The sequence below is a fragment of the Schistocerca gregaria genome, chromosome 7 (genome assembly GCF_023897955.1).
Source record: "Schistocerca gregaria isolate iqSchGreg1 chromosome 7, iqSchGreg1.2, whole genome shotgun sequence".
Lineage (NCBI taxonomy): Eukaryota > Metazoa > Arthropoda > Insecta > Orthoptera > Acrididae > Schistocerca > Schistocerca gregaria.
Genome location: NC_064926.1, coordinates 86485089 through 86504740, shown reverse-complemented (window position 1 = coordinate 86504740; position 19652 = coordinate 86485089). Strand labels below are relative to the sequence as shown.

The following is a 19652-nucleotide window of genomic DNA, read 5'->3' as shown; positions in this document are numbered from 1 at the left end:
AAATGTGTCCATCCTGAACAAGTTCTCAACACTGACATCAGCAAATACCAAAATACACTCCTGGAAATGGAAAAAAGAACACATTGACACCGGTGTGTCAGACCCAGCATACTTGCTCCGGACACTGCGAGAGGGCTGTACAAGCTATGATCACACGCACGGCACAGCGGACACACCAGGAACCGCGGTGTTGGCCGTCGAATGGCGCTAGCTGTGCAGCATTTGTGCACCGCCGCCGTCAGTGTCAGCCAGTTTGCCGTGGCATATGGAGTTCCATCGCAGTCTTTAACACTGGTAGCATGCCGCGACAGCGTGGACGTGAACCGTATGTGCAGTTGACGGACTTTGAGCGAGGGCGTATAGTGGGCATGCGGGAGGCCGGGTGGACGTACCTCCGAATTGCTCAACACGTGGAGCGTGAGGTCTCCACAGTACATCGATGCTGTCGCCAGTAGTCGGCGGAAGGTGCACGTGCCCGTTGACCTGGGACCGGACCGCAGCGACGCACGGATGCATGCCAAGACCGTAGGATCCTTCGGAGTACCGTAGGGGACTGCACCGCCACTTCCCAGCAAATTAGGGACACTGTTGCTCCTGGAGTATCGGCGAGGACCATTTGCAACCGTCTCCATGAAGCTGGGCTACGGTCCCACACACCGTTAGGCCGTCTTCCGCTCACACCCCAACATCGTGCAGCCCGCCTCCAGTGGTGTCGCGATAGGCGTGAATGGAGGGACGAATGGAGATGTGTCGTCTTCAGCGATGAGAGTCGCTTCTGCCTTGGTGCCAATGATGGTCGTATGCGTGTTTGGCGCTGTGCAGGTGAGCGCCACAAACAGGAATGCATACAACCGAGGCACACAGGGCCAACACCCAGCGTCGTGGTGTGGGGAGCGATCTCCTACACTGGCCATACACCTCTGGTGATCGTCGAGGGGACACTGAATAGTGCACGGTACATCCAAACCGTCATCGAACTCATTGTTCTACCATTCCTAGACCGGCAAGGGAACTTGCTGTTCCAACAGGACAATGCACGTCCGCATGTATCCCGTGCCACCCAACGTGCTCTAGAAGGTGTAAGTCAACTACCCTGGCCAGCAAGATCTCCAGATCTGTCCCCCATTGAGCATGTTTGGGACTGGATGAAGCGTCGTCTCACGCGGTCTGCACGTCCAGCACGAACGCTGGTCCAACTGAGGCACCAGGTGGAAATGGCATGGCAAGCCATTCTGCAGGACTACATCCAGCATCCCTACGATCGTCTCCATGGGAGAATAGCAGCTTGCATTGCTGCGAAAGGTGGATATACACTGTACTAGTGCCGACATTGTGCATGCTCTGTTGCCTGTGTCTATGTGCCTGTGTTTCCGTCAGTGTGATCATGTGATGTATCTGACCCCAGGAATGTGTCAATAAAGTTTCCCCTTCCTGGGACAATGAATTCACGGTGTTCTTATTTCAATTTCCAGGAGTGTATGTATATTCTTCCGCGTTTGCTGTTGTCTCACTCTAGTTTTGTAGTTTATTAGACAGACAGGATTTAAATGAGACAGCAGCAAACACGAAAGAATAAATGGCAAAATGTTTATATTCGTATTATTCTTATCGTGAAAAGAATACTGCATGTGATTCACAATACATAAAAGTTCCTATTAGCAACCATCTCTTCTCACAGATAGGAAAAAATTCAGAACGCAGAGTTGGCCATATTGACAAACATCCCAAACAGTCTTGCCAGTCGGATTTTCGTAGTACATTGAAATGCTGCTACATTCGAAGATATACACTACGGAATTTGTATTTACTTTGTTGGATAATGTATGAAGATGCAGTGGTCGAAACTCTGAGTGGAGAAAAAAGCTCATCTTCCACCTTTTTTAAAATTTATTTACTGACGCAGAGGATTTAGTGCCAGTATTTATCTTTGTGCCTACAAATCATGCCTGGGTAGCGCTACATATATTCGACGGCAGAAGTTAGTTGTGGCGGCACCCACCAACATTTTTCAGAACTTGAGCTTGCTTTGTACTCGATTCTAAGCCGCAGGCGGTTTTTGGCTTACAAAAACTGGAAAAAAAGTGCGGCTTAGATTCGAGTAAATACGGTATGGGAAGTCCAGGATGGAATTAACAATATTAGAGAAGTAAAGTTGCTCCTCACCAATCGCGACTCAGCATCTTCGCTATATGGTGAGTAGCAACTTTCCTTCTCTAATATTTTTACATCTTCAACTTCTGTACTTTTATAAATACTTCAAATGTTTGGCTAACAAAATAATTTCTATCTGCTCTCAGGAGTTACAAACTGCAACTAAATATGAAACATGACAGCTTTTCTTAAGCCATTACATATGACATCTTCCTAAAACAACTACTGCTTTTTCCACCAAGCAAGCAAGACCAATGATTCCATTTGTAGGCAACACATCTAATTATGTCTGTCTCTGGCAAAGACAGTATTTAAATCAACTGATAAATATTCTTAACCTAAATTTAGTAGCAAAATTTAGTGGAAAATAAAATATATACATTTTCATGTTAAATAACTTTGAAATTATTCTAATTACATAAAATGTGACCACGAATGCATGACATATGATATGTATGCACAAATAGTTTTATATGAGGTTATAGTTTTACAAATTAAATTATTGATACCCACTGGTAACGGAGTGTTCAGATGTATACAGACTTGATTATAGCATAACACGCAAGCCAAGGAAACAGTGGTGCCTGTCATCTTTGAAGAAGGTTTACTCATTCCTCACCAAACAGGCAACACATTGTCAAGAAAAATTTTGGCACATGAAGTTTTTCTGTATAAGAGGTAGAACATCAGGTTCTGTGATGTAGCAGCTGTTGTTAACATATAGGAATCAATAAACTATATTTTATCCACTGACATTCCACTTTTTTGCACTTTACAGTTGCGTGCTACTCCTAAAAAAATGCGGGGTGGCAGATTACTTTCACCATGGTAGTACATACACTGAAGTGACAAATTCATGGGATACACCCTAACATTGTGTCACACCTGGTCTTGCTTGGTGTAGTGCAGCAGCTTGACATGGCATGGACTCAACAAATCGTTTGAAGCCCCTGTAGAAATGTGGACCATGCTACCTCTGCAGCCATCCATAATTGCAAAAGTGTCACTAGTGCAATAATTTGAGCATGAACTAATCTTTCAGTTACGTCCCATAAATGTTTGATGGGATTCCTGTTGGGTGATCTTAGTGGCCAGATAATTTGTATGAATTGTCCACAATGTCCTTCAGACAAATCACAAACAGTTCTGACCCTTTGACATGATGAATTGCCATCCATAAAAATTCCACTGTTGTTTGGGAACATGAAGTTCATGAATGGTAGCAAACGGTCTCCAAGCGGCCAAACATAACCGCTTTCAGTCAGTGATCAGTTCAGTTGGACCACAGGACCCTTTCCATTCTATGTAAAAAAAATAGTGCACACCATTATGGAGCAGCTACCGGCTTGCACAGTGCCTTGTTGACAACTTGGGGTGCCACACTCAAGCCCTACCATCAGCTCTTACCAACTTAAATCAAAACTCATCTGACCAGAACATGGTTTCCCAGTCACCTAGGGTCCAAGCAATATGGTCACGAATCCAGGAGAGGTGCTACAGGCAATGTCGTGCCATTAACAAAGGCTCTCGCATCAGTTGTATGTTGCCATAGCCCATTAATGCCAGCTCTCACTGCAGTGGCCTAACAGATATGTTTGTTGTACAACCCATATTGATTTCTGCAGTTATTTCACACAGCATTACTTGTCTGTTAGCACTGACAGCTCTACACAAATGCTGCTGCTCTCAGTCGGTAAGTGAAGGCTGTCAACTACTGCATTGTCCATGGTGAGAGGGAATGCCTGTAATTTGGTATTCTTAACACACTCTTGACACTGTGGCTCTCAGAATACTGAATTTCCTAACAATTTCCAAAATGTAAGGTCCCATGTATCTAGCTCCAACTGCCACAGTGTCTTCAAAGTCTGTTAATTTCCATTGTGCGGCCATAATCATGTCAGAAATCTTTTTGCATGAATCACTTGACTGCAGATGACAGCTCCACCACTGCTCTGTTCTTTTATATCTTGTGTTCACTATACTGCCAAAGACCTGCCGCAGTGGTAACACCGATTCCTGTCAGATCACTGAAGTTAAATGGTGTCAGGCTGTGGTAGCACTTGGATGGGTGACCATCCGGTCTCCTAAGTGCTGTTGGCAAGTGGGGTGCACTCAGCCCTTGTGAGGCAAACTGAGGAGCTACTTGAATGAGTAGTAGTGGCTCCACTCTTGCAAAATAACATATGGCCAGGAGAGCAATGTGTTGACACATGCCCCTCGATATCTGCATCCAGTGACACCTGTGAGCCTGAGGGTGACACAATAGTTAGTCAGTACCATTGGGCATTCATGGTCTGTTCAGGTGGAGTTTAGTTTTTAGTTTAGTACACTACACTAGTGTCATCTGCATACATGCACATAGTGTTATCCCACGACGTTTGTCACCACAGTGTATGTGACCTTTACTGTAATACAGCTTGAAGTGTGTCTTACCAGAAAACAATACATTTTGCTACTTGGCTCACTAGTGACAGCATTTGCAAGCCTGTTAACAGTCTGCAGCATCTGTTTTTGGAAAATGACACTGTGGTATGGATACCTCCAGTTCAGTTTGCTGCAGATAAATATCAAACCTCAATTCAGACATTTCTAAACTTGTCACCATGCTCCATTGTCAAGTCAACACTATAAATGAAGGCCAGTCTTGATGATCCCATGCTCAATGCAATCATCATTGACAGTGTCATTGAGTGAACATGGTAATACTGCTGTAGAACCCCACATTCAGCAATGTACTCTGTCTGAACTGACTACTCAAAAATTCTTGTGTCTGCTTCAGCACGGTGTTCTGAACTACCACAGATAGCCTCATATTCTGCTTTACAAAGTGGCCAACTCCTTGTCACCTTCTAGCTATTTCATCATCCTTCAACAACATTCCATAGATGCTCACGACAAAGCAGGCAAACAGCTGACCAGCTTCACCATTTCCAAGATGCTCATTTTTAGGTGGCGATTCATAACAATCTGCACTTTGTCAAAGTCACTTACAGCAGTGGACTTCCCTATTTTTGGTCTGTATTGCTACAAAATGATTGATTCTCCATTTGTCTCTGCTGTACTTGCATACTTTCCTTACCACATCATGTGGTCACAATTTCACAAGGGAGCATCCAATCTCACGTTGGGCAGGAATGGTCATCATTGAATTCCACCTCATAGTTCCCATTATTGTATCAAATTTAATAGTTTAACTCACCATAGTTAAAATCTAATCCATAAACACTGAAGCACCAAAGAAACTGATATAGGCATGTGGATTCAAATACAGAGATATGTAAACAGGCAGAATGCAGCACTGCCATCAGCAATGCCTATATAAGACAACAAGTGTCTGACACAGTTGTTAAATTGGCTACTGCTGCTGCAATGGTAGGGCATCAAGATTTAAGTGAGTCTGAACGTGGTGTTATAGTTGGCACTTTTGCGATGGGAAACAGCACCTCTGCGATAGCGATGAAGTGGTGATTTTTCTATATGACCATTTCATGAGTGTACCACAAATATCAGGAATTTGATAAAACATCAAGTCTTTGACATCACTGCAGCCAGAAAAAGATCCTGGAAGAATGGGACCAACGACAACTGAAGAGAATCGTTCAACGTGACAGAAGAGCATCCATTCCTCTAATTGCTGCGCTCGGCCATCAACAAGTGTCAGCGTGTGAACCATTCAATGAAACATCATTAATATGGGCTTTCGGAGCCAAAGGACTACTCATATATCCTTAATGACTGCTTGACACAAAGCTTTACACCTCACCTGGACTCATCAACCCCGACACTGGACTGCTGATGTCTGGAAACATGTTGCCTGGTCAAACGAGTCTCATTTCAAATTGTATTGAGCAGATGGATGTGTATGGGTATGGAGACAACCTCATAAATCCATGGGCCATGCAAATTGGCAGGGGACTGTTCAAGCTGGTGGAGGCTTTGTAATGGTGTGGGGCATGTGCAGTTGGAGTGATATGGGACCCCTGATATGTCTAGATATGTCAATGACATGCAGGTAAGCATCCTGTTTGATCACCTGCTTCTATTCATGTCCATTGTGCATTCCAGCGGACATAGGCAATTCCAGCAGGACAATGGAACGCCCCTCATGTCCGGAATTTCTACAGAATGACACTCTCCTGTGTTTAAACACTTCTGCTGATAACCAGACTCCCCAGACATGCAATTATTGAGCATATCTGGAATGCCTTGGAGCATGCTGTTTAGGAGAGATCTCCACTCTCTCGTACTCTCATGGATTTATGGACAGCCGTGCAGGGTTCATGGTGTCAATTCCCTGCAGCATATTTCAGACATTATTCGAGTCCATGCCACGATGTGTTGTGGCACTTCTGCTTGCTCACGTGAGCTGATATTTATTGGATTCTAGGAAGGCTGCCCGTTAGAGCACACAAAAACACTGGTGTAAGAGAAGAGGAGGAGAAGGAGAAGATTAGTGTTTAACGTCCCGTCAACAATGAGGTCATCAGAGACGGATTAGGGAAGGATGTGGAAGGAAATCAGCCATGCCCTGTCAAAGGAACTATCCTGGCATTTGCCTGAAATGATTTAGTGAAATCACGGAAAACCTAAATCAGGATGGCTGGAGACAGATATGAACCATCATCCTCCTGAATGCGAGTCCAGTATGCTAACCACTGCGCCACCTCGCTTGCTGTAAGAGAAGATATCTTTCTGTTGTCTAGTGTGTTCGTTGGTCTCTCCTCAAAGACGAAATAGTAGCTGTTACACCATAAAAACTAATTAAAGTGAAGTGAAGTGAAGTGAAGTGAAGTGAAGGGAAAGGAGGTCACACATTTACATATGGGTGATGTTAGCCTGTCAGAAAGTTTCAAAACACAACACACATTTCAGCAGAGTAAAAGAGTCAAAAACAATCCCTGGGTTGTGGCTAAGGTGTTACTCCTCAATATCCTTTCTTCCTTGTTGGTAGTGTAGTGATATGTGCAGTAGATCATCTGTGAAGTTTGGAAAGTAGGAGAGAATTGAAGCTGTGAGCCTGGATTGTCATTGGTGGCTGAAAAGCTCAGCTGGTAACAGTGCTGAATGTAAAAAGTAAGGTACTGGGTCTGAGTCCTGATGTGGTAAACTGTTTTAATCTCCCCACTACACAGTGAAAAGTTCACTAAAAACAAGTTTTTGTGATCCACCATTGGTAAATAATGCGCTCACCAGTGCCTAAGAAAACTAAGTCAACACAGTTCCTTTGTTTTCCTCCTTTGTGTCATGCCTGCCTACATTTCATTTTTGTTAAAGTCATACTCATTTCTTCCAGTCCAGTAGGTTGCCTGATCCATTTCCTTGTGTTTTTATCTCTAATTCCCAACATGTGTTACTCCTGTAGCTACTAAGCAAATTTTTTTTGCAATGGAAGTCTGTATCTTGCTGCCAAAATTCAAAAATAATTATACCCATTGATTACAAGCTTACCATTTGTGACACAGTGAAATCTTTCTTTTGACAACTGATTACCTTACTAGGCAGTTTGTACTTTCCTATTTATTTACTTTGCTGCCCATACATTTATAGTGTTCAACTACATTAGACACAAAAACTCAATGTGATCAGTGACTTCCTTGGTAATTTGTACTATTTCTTTTCCATATGCTTATTTTAGTCTTGTTGTTGTGGTCTTCAGTCCTGAGACTGGTTTGTTGCAGCTCTCCATGCTACTCTATCCTGTGCAAGCTTCTTCATCTGCCAGTACCTACTGCGACCTACATCCTTCTGAATCTGTTTAGTGTATTCGTCTCTTCATCTCCCTCTACAATTTTTACCCTCCACGCTGCCCTCCAATACTAAATTGGTGATCCCTCGATGTCTCAGAACATGTCCTACCAACCGATCCCTTCTTCTAGTCAAGTTGTGCTACAAACTTCTCTTCTCCCCAATCCTATTCAATACTTCCTCATTAGTTATGTGATCTACCCATTTAATTTTCAGCATCCTTCTGTAGCACCACATTTCGAAAGCTTCTATTTTTTCTTGTCTAAACTATTCATCGTTCACGTTTCACTTCCATACAAATACTTCCAGATATTGACTTCCTGACATTTAAATCTATACTCAATGTTAACAAATTTTTCTTCTACAGAAACGCTTTCCTTGCCATTGCCATTCTGCATTTTATATCCTCTCTACTTCGACCATCGTCAGTTATTTTGCTCTCCAAATAGCAAAACTCCTTTACTACTTTAAGTGTCTCATTTCCTAATCTAAGTCCCTCAGCATCACCTGACTTGATTCGACTACATTCCATTATCCTCGTTTTGCTTTTGTTGATCTTGATCTTACACCCTCCTTTCAAGACACTGTCCATTCCATTCAGCTACCCTTCCAAGTCCTTTGCTGTCTCTGACAGAATTACAATGTCATCGACGAACCTCAAAGTTTTTATTTCTTGTCCATGGATTTTAATACCTACTCTGAATTTTCTTTTGTTTCCTTCATTGCTTGCTCATTATACAGATTGAATAACATTGAGGATAGGCTACAACCCTGTCTCATTCCCTTCCCAACCACTGCTTCCCTTTCATGTCCCTCGACTCTTATAACTGCCATCTGGTTTCTGTATAAGTTGTAAATAGCCTTTCGCTCCCTGTATTTTACCCCTACCACCTTCAGAATTTGACGTCAACATTGTCAAAAGCTTTCTCTAAGTCTAAGTCTTAACCTAGCTTCTAAGATAAGTCATAGGGTCAGTATTGCCTCTCGTGTTCCAATATTTCTACGGAATTCAAACTGATCTTCACCGAGGTCGGCTTCTACCAGTTTTTCCATTCGTTTATAAAGCATTTGCGTTAGTATTTTGCAGCCGTGACTTATTAAACTGATAGTTCGGTAATTTTCACATCTGTCAGCACCTGCTTTCTTTGGGATTGGAATTATTATATTCTTCTTGAAGCCTGAGGGTATTTCGCCTGTCTCATACATCTTACTCAACAGATGGTAGTTTTGTCAGGACTGGCTCTCCCAAGGCTATCAGTAGTTCTAATGGAATGTTGTCTACTCCGGGGTCCTTGTTTCGACTCAGGTCTTTCAGTGCTCTGTCAAACTCTTCACGCAGTATCATATCTCCCATTTCATCTTCATCTACACCCTCTTCCATTTCCATAATATTGTCCTCAAGTACATCGCCCTTGTATAGACCCTCTATATACTCCTTCCACCTTTCTGTTTTCCCTTCTTTGCTTAGAACTGGGTTTCCATCTAAGCTCTTGATATTCATACAAGTGATTCTCTTTTCTCCAAAGGTCTCTTTAAATTTCCTGTAGGCAGTATCTATCTTACCCCTAGTGAGATAAGCCACTACATCCTTATATTTGTCCTCTAGCCATCCCTGCTTAGCCATTTTGCACTTCCTGTCGATATCATTTTTGAGATGTTTGTATATCTTTTTGCCTACCTCATTTACTGCACTTTTATATTTTCTCCTTTCATCAATTAAATTCAATATTTCTTCTGTTACCCAAGGATTTCTACTAGCCTTTGTCTTTTTACCTACTAGATCCTCTGCTGCTCTCATTTCCTAATCTAATTCCCTCAGCATCACCCAACTTAATTCAGCAGCATACTTCATGCCTCAAATCTACACATTCTTCTTCTACAGTATTTCTTTCCCCCATTCCTGTCAATTGTTCCCTTAAGCTCTCCCTGAAACTCTGTACAACCTCTGGTTTAGTCAGTTTATCCAGGTCCCATCTCCTTAAATTCCCACCTTTTTGCAGTTTCTTCAGTTTTAATCTACAGTTCATAACCAATAGATTGTGGTCAGAATCCACATCTGCCCCTGGAAATGTCTTACAATTTAAAACGTAGTTCCTAAATTCTGTCTTACCATTATATAATATATCTGATACCTTTTAGTATCTCCAGGGTTCTTCCATGTATACAACCTTCTTTTATGATTCTTGAACCAAGTGTTAGCTATGATTAAAGTCGTGCTCTGTGCAAAATTCTACCAGGCAGCTTGCTCTTTATTTCTTAGTCCCAATCCATATTCATCTACTACTTTTCCTTCTCTCCCTTTTCCTACTACCGAATTTGAGTCACCCATGACTATTAAATTTTCGTCTCCCTTCACTATCTGAATAATTTCTTTTATTTCATCTTACATTTCTTCAATTTCTTCATCATCTGCAGAGCTAGTTGGCATATAAACTTGTACTACTGTAGTAGGTGTGGGCTTCGTGTCTACCTTGGCCACAATAATGCATTGACCATGCTGTTTGTAGTAGCTTACGCGCATTCTAATTTTTTTATTCATTATTAAACCTACTCCTGCATTACCCCTATTTGATTTTGTATTTATAACCCTGTATTGGCCTGACCAAAAATCTTGTTCCTCCTGCCACCGAACTTCACTAATTCCTACTATATCTAACTTTAACCTATCCATTTCCCTTTTTAAATTTTCTAACCTACCTGCTCGATTAAGGGATCTGACATTCCATGTTCCGATCCGTAGAACGCAAGTTTTCTTTCTCCTGATAATCTCGTCTGAAGATCCAAATGGTGGACTATTTTACCTCCGGAATATTTTACCCAAGAGAACGCCATGATCACATAACCATACAGTAAAGCTGCATGCCCTCGGGAAAAGTTTTAGTCTTATCATAATTTAATTCTGGTCTCCTTCCAAATATACTGCACTCAGTTGTTCCACAATTTTTGAAGCGTCTCTTCACTGGAGGCAGACAACACAATGTCACCAGAAAAATAAATGTTCCAGGTATAAATATATTAGGAGAAGGAACGAAATGTGACAACTCAATATATAGTTGAAGTGTTCGGCAGTCGATAGACACATAACACATAAACAAGCCTGAAACCAATGGATAATTCCTCCTTAAGCGATACCTACTACAGAAAACACACACACGGCTACATTGTTCTGGCCAGATTCATTCCACGAGCTCTGCAGCTTGACTAGTTATGTTCCAGTCACTCTTCTGCAGTTCCCACTATTGTGATGAAGTGTAATGGAAGCTTATCATTGGTGGGTATATTAGCAAATATAAAAGATTGAACCAGTTCCTTGTTTATCAAGATCTTGTTGAAACTGAGCCAAATGCTTCCCAAAACTAAGAATCCAATGGAAAGTTTTAATTCATATTCATTGCTTATTCCAGTTATGTTAGTGTAACTTTTTCTATAGACTTTTATATTAAAAAATTTAGTGGAATAAGTTTAGATTGACTTGCTTGTTTTTCAATTCTACAGTGCTGAAGAAATTTCTTGCAGAGAGACCAACATACCGGCGAAAATTTTGGGAAGTAGAAGGGACAGGACAAGAAGGAGACAGAAAATTGATATGGTATTCTCTGCTGAAGAAAGAAAGGCTGTTACAGAAGGCTGAAAGAAGTAATTCACAAGTTCCTATTTAGTCCTTTGAAGAACAAAAACCTATGAATGAAAATTTTAGTAATGTTTGTTATGCCACTTCATCAGAACCATGGAGGAAAGTGGAGAGAGAGAGAGAGAATAAACCAAGTTTCTCCCAAACATTTCTTCTGTTAGTGTATACCTTTTTATGTTCATTTATATGGCGTCTCTTCTTCATAATGAAACTCTACAGCACACAGTGTCTGAATAAAGGCATATAGTGGGATATTCAGTCTTCAGTTCTGACTCAGCATGCAGTTTAAAATTAAATGTGATAATGTAATGTGGTGAAGTTTTTGGAGGTGTATGAATGATGTAAATTTTAAGGTAAAGGATGCTTATGTAATTATGAGTGTAACTAGGTCTTATTAACACTCAGTACAAAGTGTGTACTATCTTAAAACAGATAAACAAATACTCTCTGGGTCACTATTAGGATTTCACACATGGAAAAGGCACTTGAAGTCATGAGGAGGAGTCAAATGTGTAATAACAATAAGACAAACCTCAGTACTGCAGCACTTAGCATAGCAATTCATAGTTCAGTGGCATAATTAACAGATTTAAAAGCAACTGTACAATGGCAGGATTTGGATCAAATCCCAGTTGGTTGTAAGGTTTTCGATTTAATGCATTCATTTGTTTATAGTAAACACAAATTTAGCAGATGGAAAGGTGATGGATCTTAACAAGTCTTTTTCAGCACTTTAAAGGGCACAAATGTGCTTTCTTTATCACTTAATAACCCTTCTGAAGGTCCTACACTTCAATCTGCCTTACGTAAGAAAGTGGATTTGTCAGATGAATAATAAATATGTAAAAGTGTGAGACAGAATTATTGGCCAGTTCTTGCCTTCACCAGAAATGACAGTACTGCCAGTAAAAGTATGTACACAGTCCTGGCTTTCAGAACTAATAGTTTTTTCCTTGGCGAAATAGATGGATAGACTGGGGTAGCTTAAAATGTAATGGCAGATGACTTAGACCCCAGAAATAAAGGGACCCACCTGCAGGGAGAGCATAAATCATTGTGGTGATACAAACTGAATAATTACCATACAGAGGAAGCACTGAGTGGCAGTCAGGCACATTGAAAAAAGACTGCTAGATATTCTTAGCCTTTGGACTAAGTCCTTCACACAGCCACTGTTGTTTCCAGGTGCTAAGACCTGACTGACACTGTATCTGAGATGAGCGTGACCTTTGCCGGTGTGGGTAGTGGGGGTACAAAGGAGGTGTGGGTTGAGGAGAGGGAGGGATTGGAGGGTTGGGGTGGTGTAAGATGCTAGGGCTGCCTAAGGGAGAGTGTAGTGATGTGATGGGGCAGGATAGTGAGCTGCTACGTGTGCTGCATCGCAAGGGCAAAGAGAAAAGAAGAGACACACAGAAGGGGAAAGGAAATGACTATGCAGGCACACTGGTGAGATAAAAGGCATGTGCAGTGCTGGCGCTGGAACAGGGAAGCTGTTAAGGAAATGAATGACACGGCCTAGAGAAGGTTGAGGCCACAGATGTTACAGCGACAAAGGATATGTTGCAAGGAGTTTCCACCAGTGCAGTTCAGAAAAGCTGATGTATTTGGGAAGAATCTAAATTGCAGCTAAGTCAAGTGCACTGTGTCGGGTGGTAGACTCAACAGCTAGGTGGTCCAGCTGTCTCTCAGTTAGTCCGGAAGTGGCCATTCATATTGTTGGTATCTCATCCTGGATTTTATGTTGTTTGAAGAACTGAATCGTAGAAGATATGGATTTAACAAACGTCCTATATCCATGGGATTTCAAACAGACAACACATATTGCATTCAGCAAGGTGCAGACTACTATCTTTTTCTTTGTAGATCATTTCCACTGCAGTCATTTCTGTATATCGTGCAATAGCCAGATCCCATTGTTAAACAGATACTGAAAATTAATCAGATCTCTAACTGTACAACCATGCCACACAAGGGGTCTTAACATGAAATTAGCAACCCTAAATGTCACTACTAATTAATCCACAATTGTTGGTTTGTGGTTTGCAGGCGACCAATTAATTTATGAATGGGACCCAATATTCATAATGTCACATGATAGTCCTCCCCTTGTAAACAAGCAGGGACACCTGAGAATCTGCCAAAGAAAGTTAAAAGTATCTGATACCCTTACCCATTTCCAAAACTCCTTGATCTCTCATATTGTATTTGATTCCATAAGGAAGTTTATGATATTGTTCAACTTGATGAAACACAACATTTGCTGATTTCCACAGACATCATCAATCTAAAAATGATTCTAGAGTGGAATACTTTTAGAAAGGATAATTTCTGGCAATTGTGTGTTTATTTACTCTGCCACAGTAGATTGTTACCTAACAGCAACAAAAGTTGCTAACAAATAATTCTATTGGTGAGACAAAGAATCTAAGCTGGCCAATAAAATGTAAGGACATGCCTGTGGTGAACTGAGCAGAACATTGAGGAGAAAAAAGGGGGGGCAGGGGTGATACTCCTAGTGTGACACTTCACTGCTAGCCTTTGGAAGTTCCAAATTGCAGTAAACTTTGTTTTGAACTCAAGCAATGACTGTCAGTTGGAGTTATTGCTAGTAGATGCCTGGTTCAGCTCAACTGAGTTGCCACAGGCATATGTGTCACACCTACAGAAGCTGTTTTTCCCTTGAGTGCAGCATAGACATTGCACAACAGCTGACAACCACTGACTGATTACCACATGGTAATGATATGCACTAAAGCACTTCAGTAAAAGGTCACCTGCAAATGTTATATTTGTTCCAAAGTAATAATTAACGCATAGGTAAATGACCCTGAGGTGAGAGTGTGTGTGTGTGTGTGTGTGTGTGTGTGTGTGTGTGTGTGCCAAGGTTATCAGCTACACATATTAAAAGAAACAAATGTGGGTAAAATAACTGAAATTGTTGTCACACAGTGAGGAGCAAACTTATAAAATGACACTCGTTCACTCACTCCCCCCTCACTCGCTTTAACCCACACAATCACACAGGCCTTAATGCAGTGGAGAAGGCTGAAAGGTGCTATACTTGGGAGTAAAACAGAAGTAAAATCACAGAAGAGCTAAAAGAAAGACACAGGGAAATGTAACGGGCTGACCACTTACAAAAAACGTGGGTGAGCCATTTACCCTGTTAACATAGTAAGATAATCTCCCTAAATTTTGCAGAAACAAGTTGGACGGATCACAAAACCATAAAAATCTAACCACATTCCTTTCAATTGAACTTAAAATAGAGGGCAGGTCTGCTGGCAAATCTACCACTGCACTCTGATCTGAAAATAACATGCAGCCTAGTCAAATGTGGGGCACATGACCTGTACACCATACCTAGTGTGTTATAGAAAGGTATTAATTGTTTCAGAATAGGTCCTGTTATGGGTAGCTGCAATTAATTAAGCTATTGTCCAAATTGAATAATTTCTGTGAAAACAACAGCAATTATGACATACTTTAATTAAATCCATAAAGCTTGCTTCTCTAGGTTACTGATAGAAAAAAATAGAAAGAAACTTCCACATGGGAAAAATATATTAAAAACAAAGATTCCAAGACTTACCAAGCGGGAAAGCGCTGGCAGACAGGCACATGAACAAAACACACAAACACACACACAGAATTGCTAGTTTTCGCAACCGATGGTTGCTTCTTCAGGAAGGAGAGGGAAAGACGAAAGGATGTGGGTTTTAAGGGAGAGGGTAAGGAGTCATTCCAATCCCGGGAGCGGAAAGACTTCCCTTAGGGGAAAAAAAGGACAGATGTACACTCGCACACACACACACACACACACACACACACACACACACACACACACACACACACACACACACATATAGAAAATGTGCACTCAAGCGTAATTTTATAGTTCATGAATGTAATTATTCTCAAACTGGTCCTAAAAAGAAAAAAAATATTACATGAAGTGTCACCCAGCTGGTGCCAACAGCAAAACTGATCACTATGGCATGAACTCATAACAGTCCTCACATAGACCATCCGCGCAAGGAGGGGAAGAGGGTGGGGAGGCACAAGCCCAGATGACCTTGCGTACCTACCAACCACACAGTAGGCACCTTAAAGTGGTTGATGCTTCTACGAAAGCATAAGTCATGCCCAGAGATGAAGATCACTTAAATGTTGTTTGTACTCAAGACTGAAATTACCTTATTTTTTGGCATGTTTAATAAAGATCCTAACTGCAGCAATTAAGTACACTTATCATCAGGAAAGGAAACAGTATGAAACAGAGTGAAATACAGCATTAACACAGCAGTCAGCAATGACCAGCTCACACAAGACCATCTGCTATGTAACATTGGCTGCAACCAAAAACAAAAGACTTTCAGCTGAAGCATTTCATCGTTAACTGACTTCTACTGAGTCAGGACTAGGGAGTTGTTTGGCCTACTTAAATTTAACACAATGTACACAGACTCCATCCCAGGGGGGAGTGGTGGCATCAGGAAGGACATCCAGCCACCAACTACCACTCAATGACAAAATTCAAAAATTATAACAATGTTGACCCCCATCAAGAAACAGGACAGGACAAAGAAGAAGAAGAAGATAAGGAAACAAAAATAAGTTGTCAGGCAAAGGTAGATTTGGTACTCCTAACAGAGAAATAAGAAAACTGAATAGACAAGTATAGTAGGATCAAAGACAAAAAGAAGTACCCTGAAGATGGCTTCCCTTACCGCACCCCAACCCAGGGACTCCATCTGCTAAGATACTTCATGGTGGCACCAGAGAGAGAAGTTTTTTGGCATTCCCTACAGAACGTGCTTGCCATGGTTTCACTATCGCAAAAACCCTGAAAATTGATCCTAACAAATCGCCATGAATAGGTAAGTATATTCACATAAGTCATTGTCAATGGCCAGTATAATATCTGTAGTCGGTCTATTTGTGGTCAGTACTCGATCGAAGTGATATCACTGCCAATGATTAATCTCCCTCAAAAAAATTCTCTTACAAACCCAACTCTTGTTTTTATCATGTGATGATCAGCTATCTTAAGCCACATACACACTGCCTCTCAAAACATGTTTGTGTTGGAAACATTGTTTTCTGCAATGTTTTGCAAATGTTTCCGACTTTGATTCTTGTCTCTGTTTCCGTCCACACTGGCGGCAAACATTTCTCATTGTGTATTCATGCCATCTGCAGTGCTCCTTGTTTTATTGTGTCCACATCATCTGCTTCTGCATTATGTCTGATGTTAAGAAACTATAATTATATGTTGTGCTGCATTATTAATACTAGAAGGTTCACGCAAACAAAATGAAAGGATCCTCATCGTTGGTGGAGAAAAACGATCTATAGAAGAACTGGCAGGAAGAACTTGCTACATGAGCTGAGTATGGAACACGGCTCTGGCTTCTGTAACTTCACTCGCATGTCATCTAAAGATTTTGAATATGTGGCAAATATGATAGCACCATTTGTTTCAAAAAAGGACACCGATTTCAGGAAAGTGATTTTAGTCAACCAAAGGCTTGCAGTTACTCTTTGTTTTCTGGCAGCAGGAGATTCATTTCAGAGCCTTGCGTATTTATTTCAGATTTTGAAGCAAGCAATATCTCAAATAGTGCCTGAATTATGTGGAAGTAGTGAAGGATTATGTAAATGTAAGTGAATGAAAAACATTGTTAAATAAGTATCTTATCAAAATGTTATTATTTGTCAATTACATTAAAGATCGCATCAAACACAACTTCTTCAATTGTGTTATTACTGTCTACATAAATTGTAAATGTGGAGGAATTACTAATTGATGATGATGGCTCTGCCACACTCATACCCATTGCTGACTTTCCAAATATGATGCATGCTGTTTTGCTAACACTTCATTAAGCAAAGCTATTGTTTTTGCTCTTTGTAACTCTGGCAATTTCCATGACACTGATGCCACATACTGTTCATGTGTGCTATAGTCATCATTCTTGTTATCTTCTTGTTTTTGGAGCAGTTTAGTTAATAACTGAGATGCAATGTTGTAGGATTGCTGCAATCTTTTTTCTCATCTACTCTTCTGATTTTTCTTGGTGGAGGACTGGAAGGTCCAGCTCCATCCTCTTCATCTTCATTTATGCCCCCTCGTGGATCTACGAAAACCTGAAATCAAATTTATTTCTTTCAGATACCAGTGACTGAAAACAACTGGTGTGAAGCATCATGTTTGTTCTAACAGATTCTTCAGTTCTCCCATTGCATCAGAGAAATTGACGGGAAACATATCATGATACAGTGCCCTGTTGGTAGTGGAAGTGAATATTATAATTATAAAGGTTCACTCAGCATTGTGCTGCTTGCTGTTGTCGATGCGAGCAACAACTTTTTGTACACAGATATTGGCTGCCAAGAAAAAATATCAGATGATGGTGTGTTCAAAATGCAGGCATAAGTGAGTTAATTAATAAAAAGAAACTAAACTTGCCACAAGCTGAATGCTTATCAGGTGGCACAAAGACCCTACCATATGTTTTTGTAGCATGGTGCTTTTCCTTTACAGGAAAATATTATGAAGCTCTATGCAGGAAAACATATTTAATGTTCAAAAATGAGAGTTTTTACTTGCAGACTGTCTAGGGCCAGAATGGTTGTTGGGAACACTTTTGGTATTATGGCTTCAGTTTTTCGTGTTTAGAAAGCCAATGTTGCTACAGCTGGAGAAGGCAAAAACTGTCAGACTTGCAGCAGTTTGTCTCCACAATTTTTTAAGACAAAATGCTGAGGTAAGGAACTAGTACACCCCACATGGAAGCTTCGATTCCTATGATGTACAAACAGGTGAGATGATTCCAGGATATACCAAGGAAAGCTGCTTCCATGAATAAACAAATTTGGGACAAGTTTGCTAATTATTTTTTAAGCCCACAAGGAAGTGTACCATGGCAAAATAACTATGGGTGAATGTGACTGTGTACCATAAAATACAATAAAGACAAACAAGCGTAATTTTCTTACCTCATTTTCCACAGTATCTGTTGTCTCCTTTGGCTCATGAACATCGTCCAAGAACAGCAGCAGCCGATAGCCGAATCAGTTGGAGTCATATGCAGTGTCTGCATCACAACCAGATGTTCTGCTGGAAATCATTTTTTTTCCCCTCACATTTGTAAGCAACCACAAGTGATCATATTTTTTTCTCCACACTTTTCTTTTCCATGCCAAAATCTGCTGCAATTTTTGCAAGTGCATCATGTTTTTGGACACTGTTTTTATATTCCTTGTTCCAGACATTCCATAAGCAATCTTCTTCCTGGTTCATGGCAATTAAATCAACAATTTGCTCCCTTGACCACTCCATTACTTTAGAAAAATAAAGCAAAAATAACGCAATACTAAACACATCACCACTAAAAATGTTTCCAAATGGTGTCCACATCAAGTAGCCAGAAACTTGTTTTGAAAATGTGTTTCAGGCTCAGTGTATATGTGGCTTTACACTAAAGGCATAATTTTTTTCTTCAGTCATCAATCTTTGGACAGGTTTGATGGGGCCTGCCACTATTTCCTCTTCTGTACCAACCTTTTCATCTCAGAGTAGCACTTGCAAGCTACGTCCTCATTTAGTTGCCGGATATATTCCAATCTCTGTCTTCCTGTTCAGTTTTAGCCCTTGACAGCTGTCTGTAGTACCATGAAAGTCATTCCCTGATGTCTTAACAGATCTCCTCGCATCCTGTCCCTTCTCCTTGTCAGTGTCCTCTACATACTCCTTTCCTCTCGAATTCTGCGCACAACCTCCTTATTACTTACCTTTTCTGTGTTCCTATTTTACAACCTTTGTCTGTAGCATTGTATCTCTAATGCTTTGATTCTCTTCTGTTCAGTTTTCTCACAGTCCATGTTTCACTACCATACAATGTATATTCTCAGAAATCTCTTCCTAAAATTAAGAGTATGTTTGATTCTAGTAGACTTCTATAGGTCAGGAATGCACTTCTTGGCAGTGCTAGTCTGCTTTTGATGTCATCCTTGCTCTGTCCACCATTGGTTATTTTGATGCCTATTCCTTAACTTCATCTACTTCATGACTATCAATTCTGTTGCTAAGTTTTTCACTGTTCTCATTACTTTAGTCTTT

The 19652-nt window shown here is 40.8% G+C and overlaps 1 protein-coding gene across 4 annotated transcripts in view; it reads left to right on the top strand.

Annotated features, from left to right (window-relative positions):
* Positions 1-12126, top strand: part of LOC126281312 (protein FAM169B-like) — a 115593-nt gene extending 103467 nt beyond the window's left edge. For 3 of the 4 annotated variants that reach the window (XM_049980156.1, XM_049980153.1, XM_049980157.1), the window contains one exon: positions 11392-12126. In XM_049980156.1, the coding sequence (XP_049836113.1) occupies positions 11392-11527 (136 nt within the window). In that variant the 3' untranslated portion in view covers positions 11528-12126. The remainder of the gene's footprint in view (positions 1-11391) is intronic. The other variant, XM_049980155.1, reaches the window with a different exon arrangement.
* The last annotated feature ends 7526 nt before the right edge of the window (positions 12127-19652 follow it).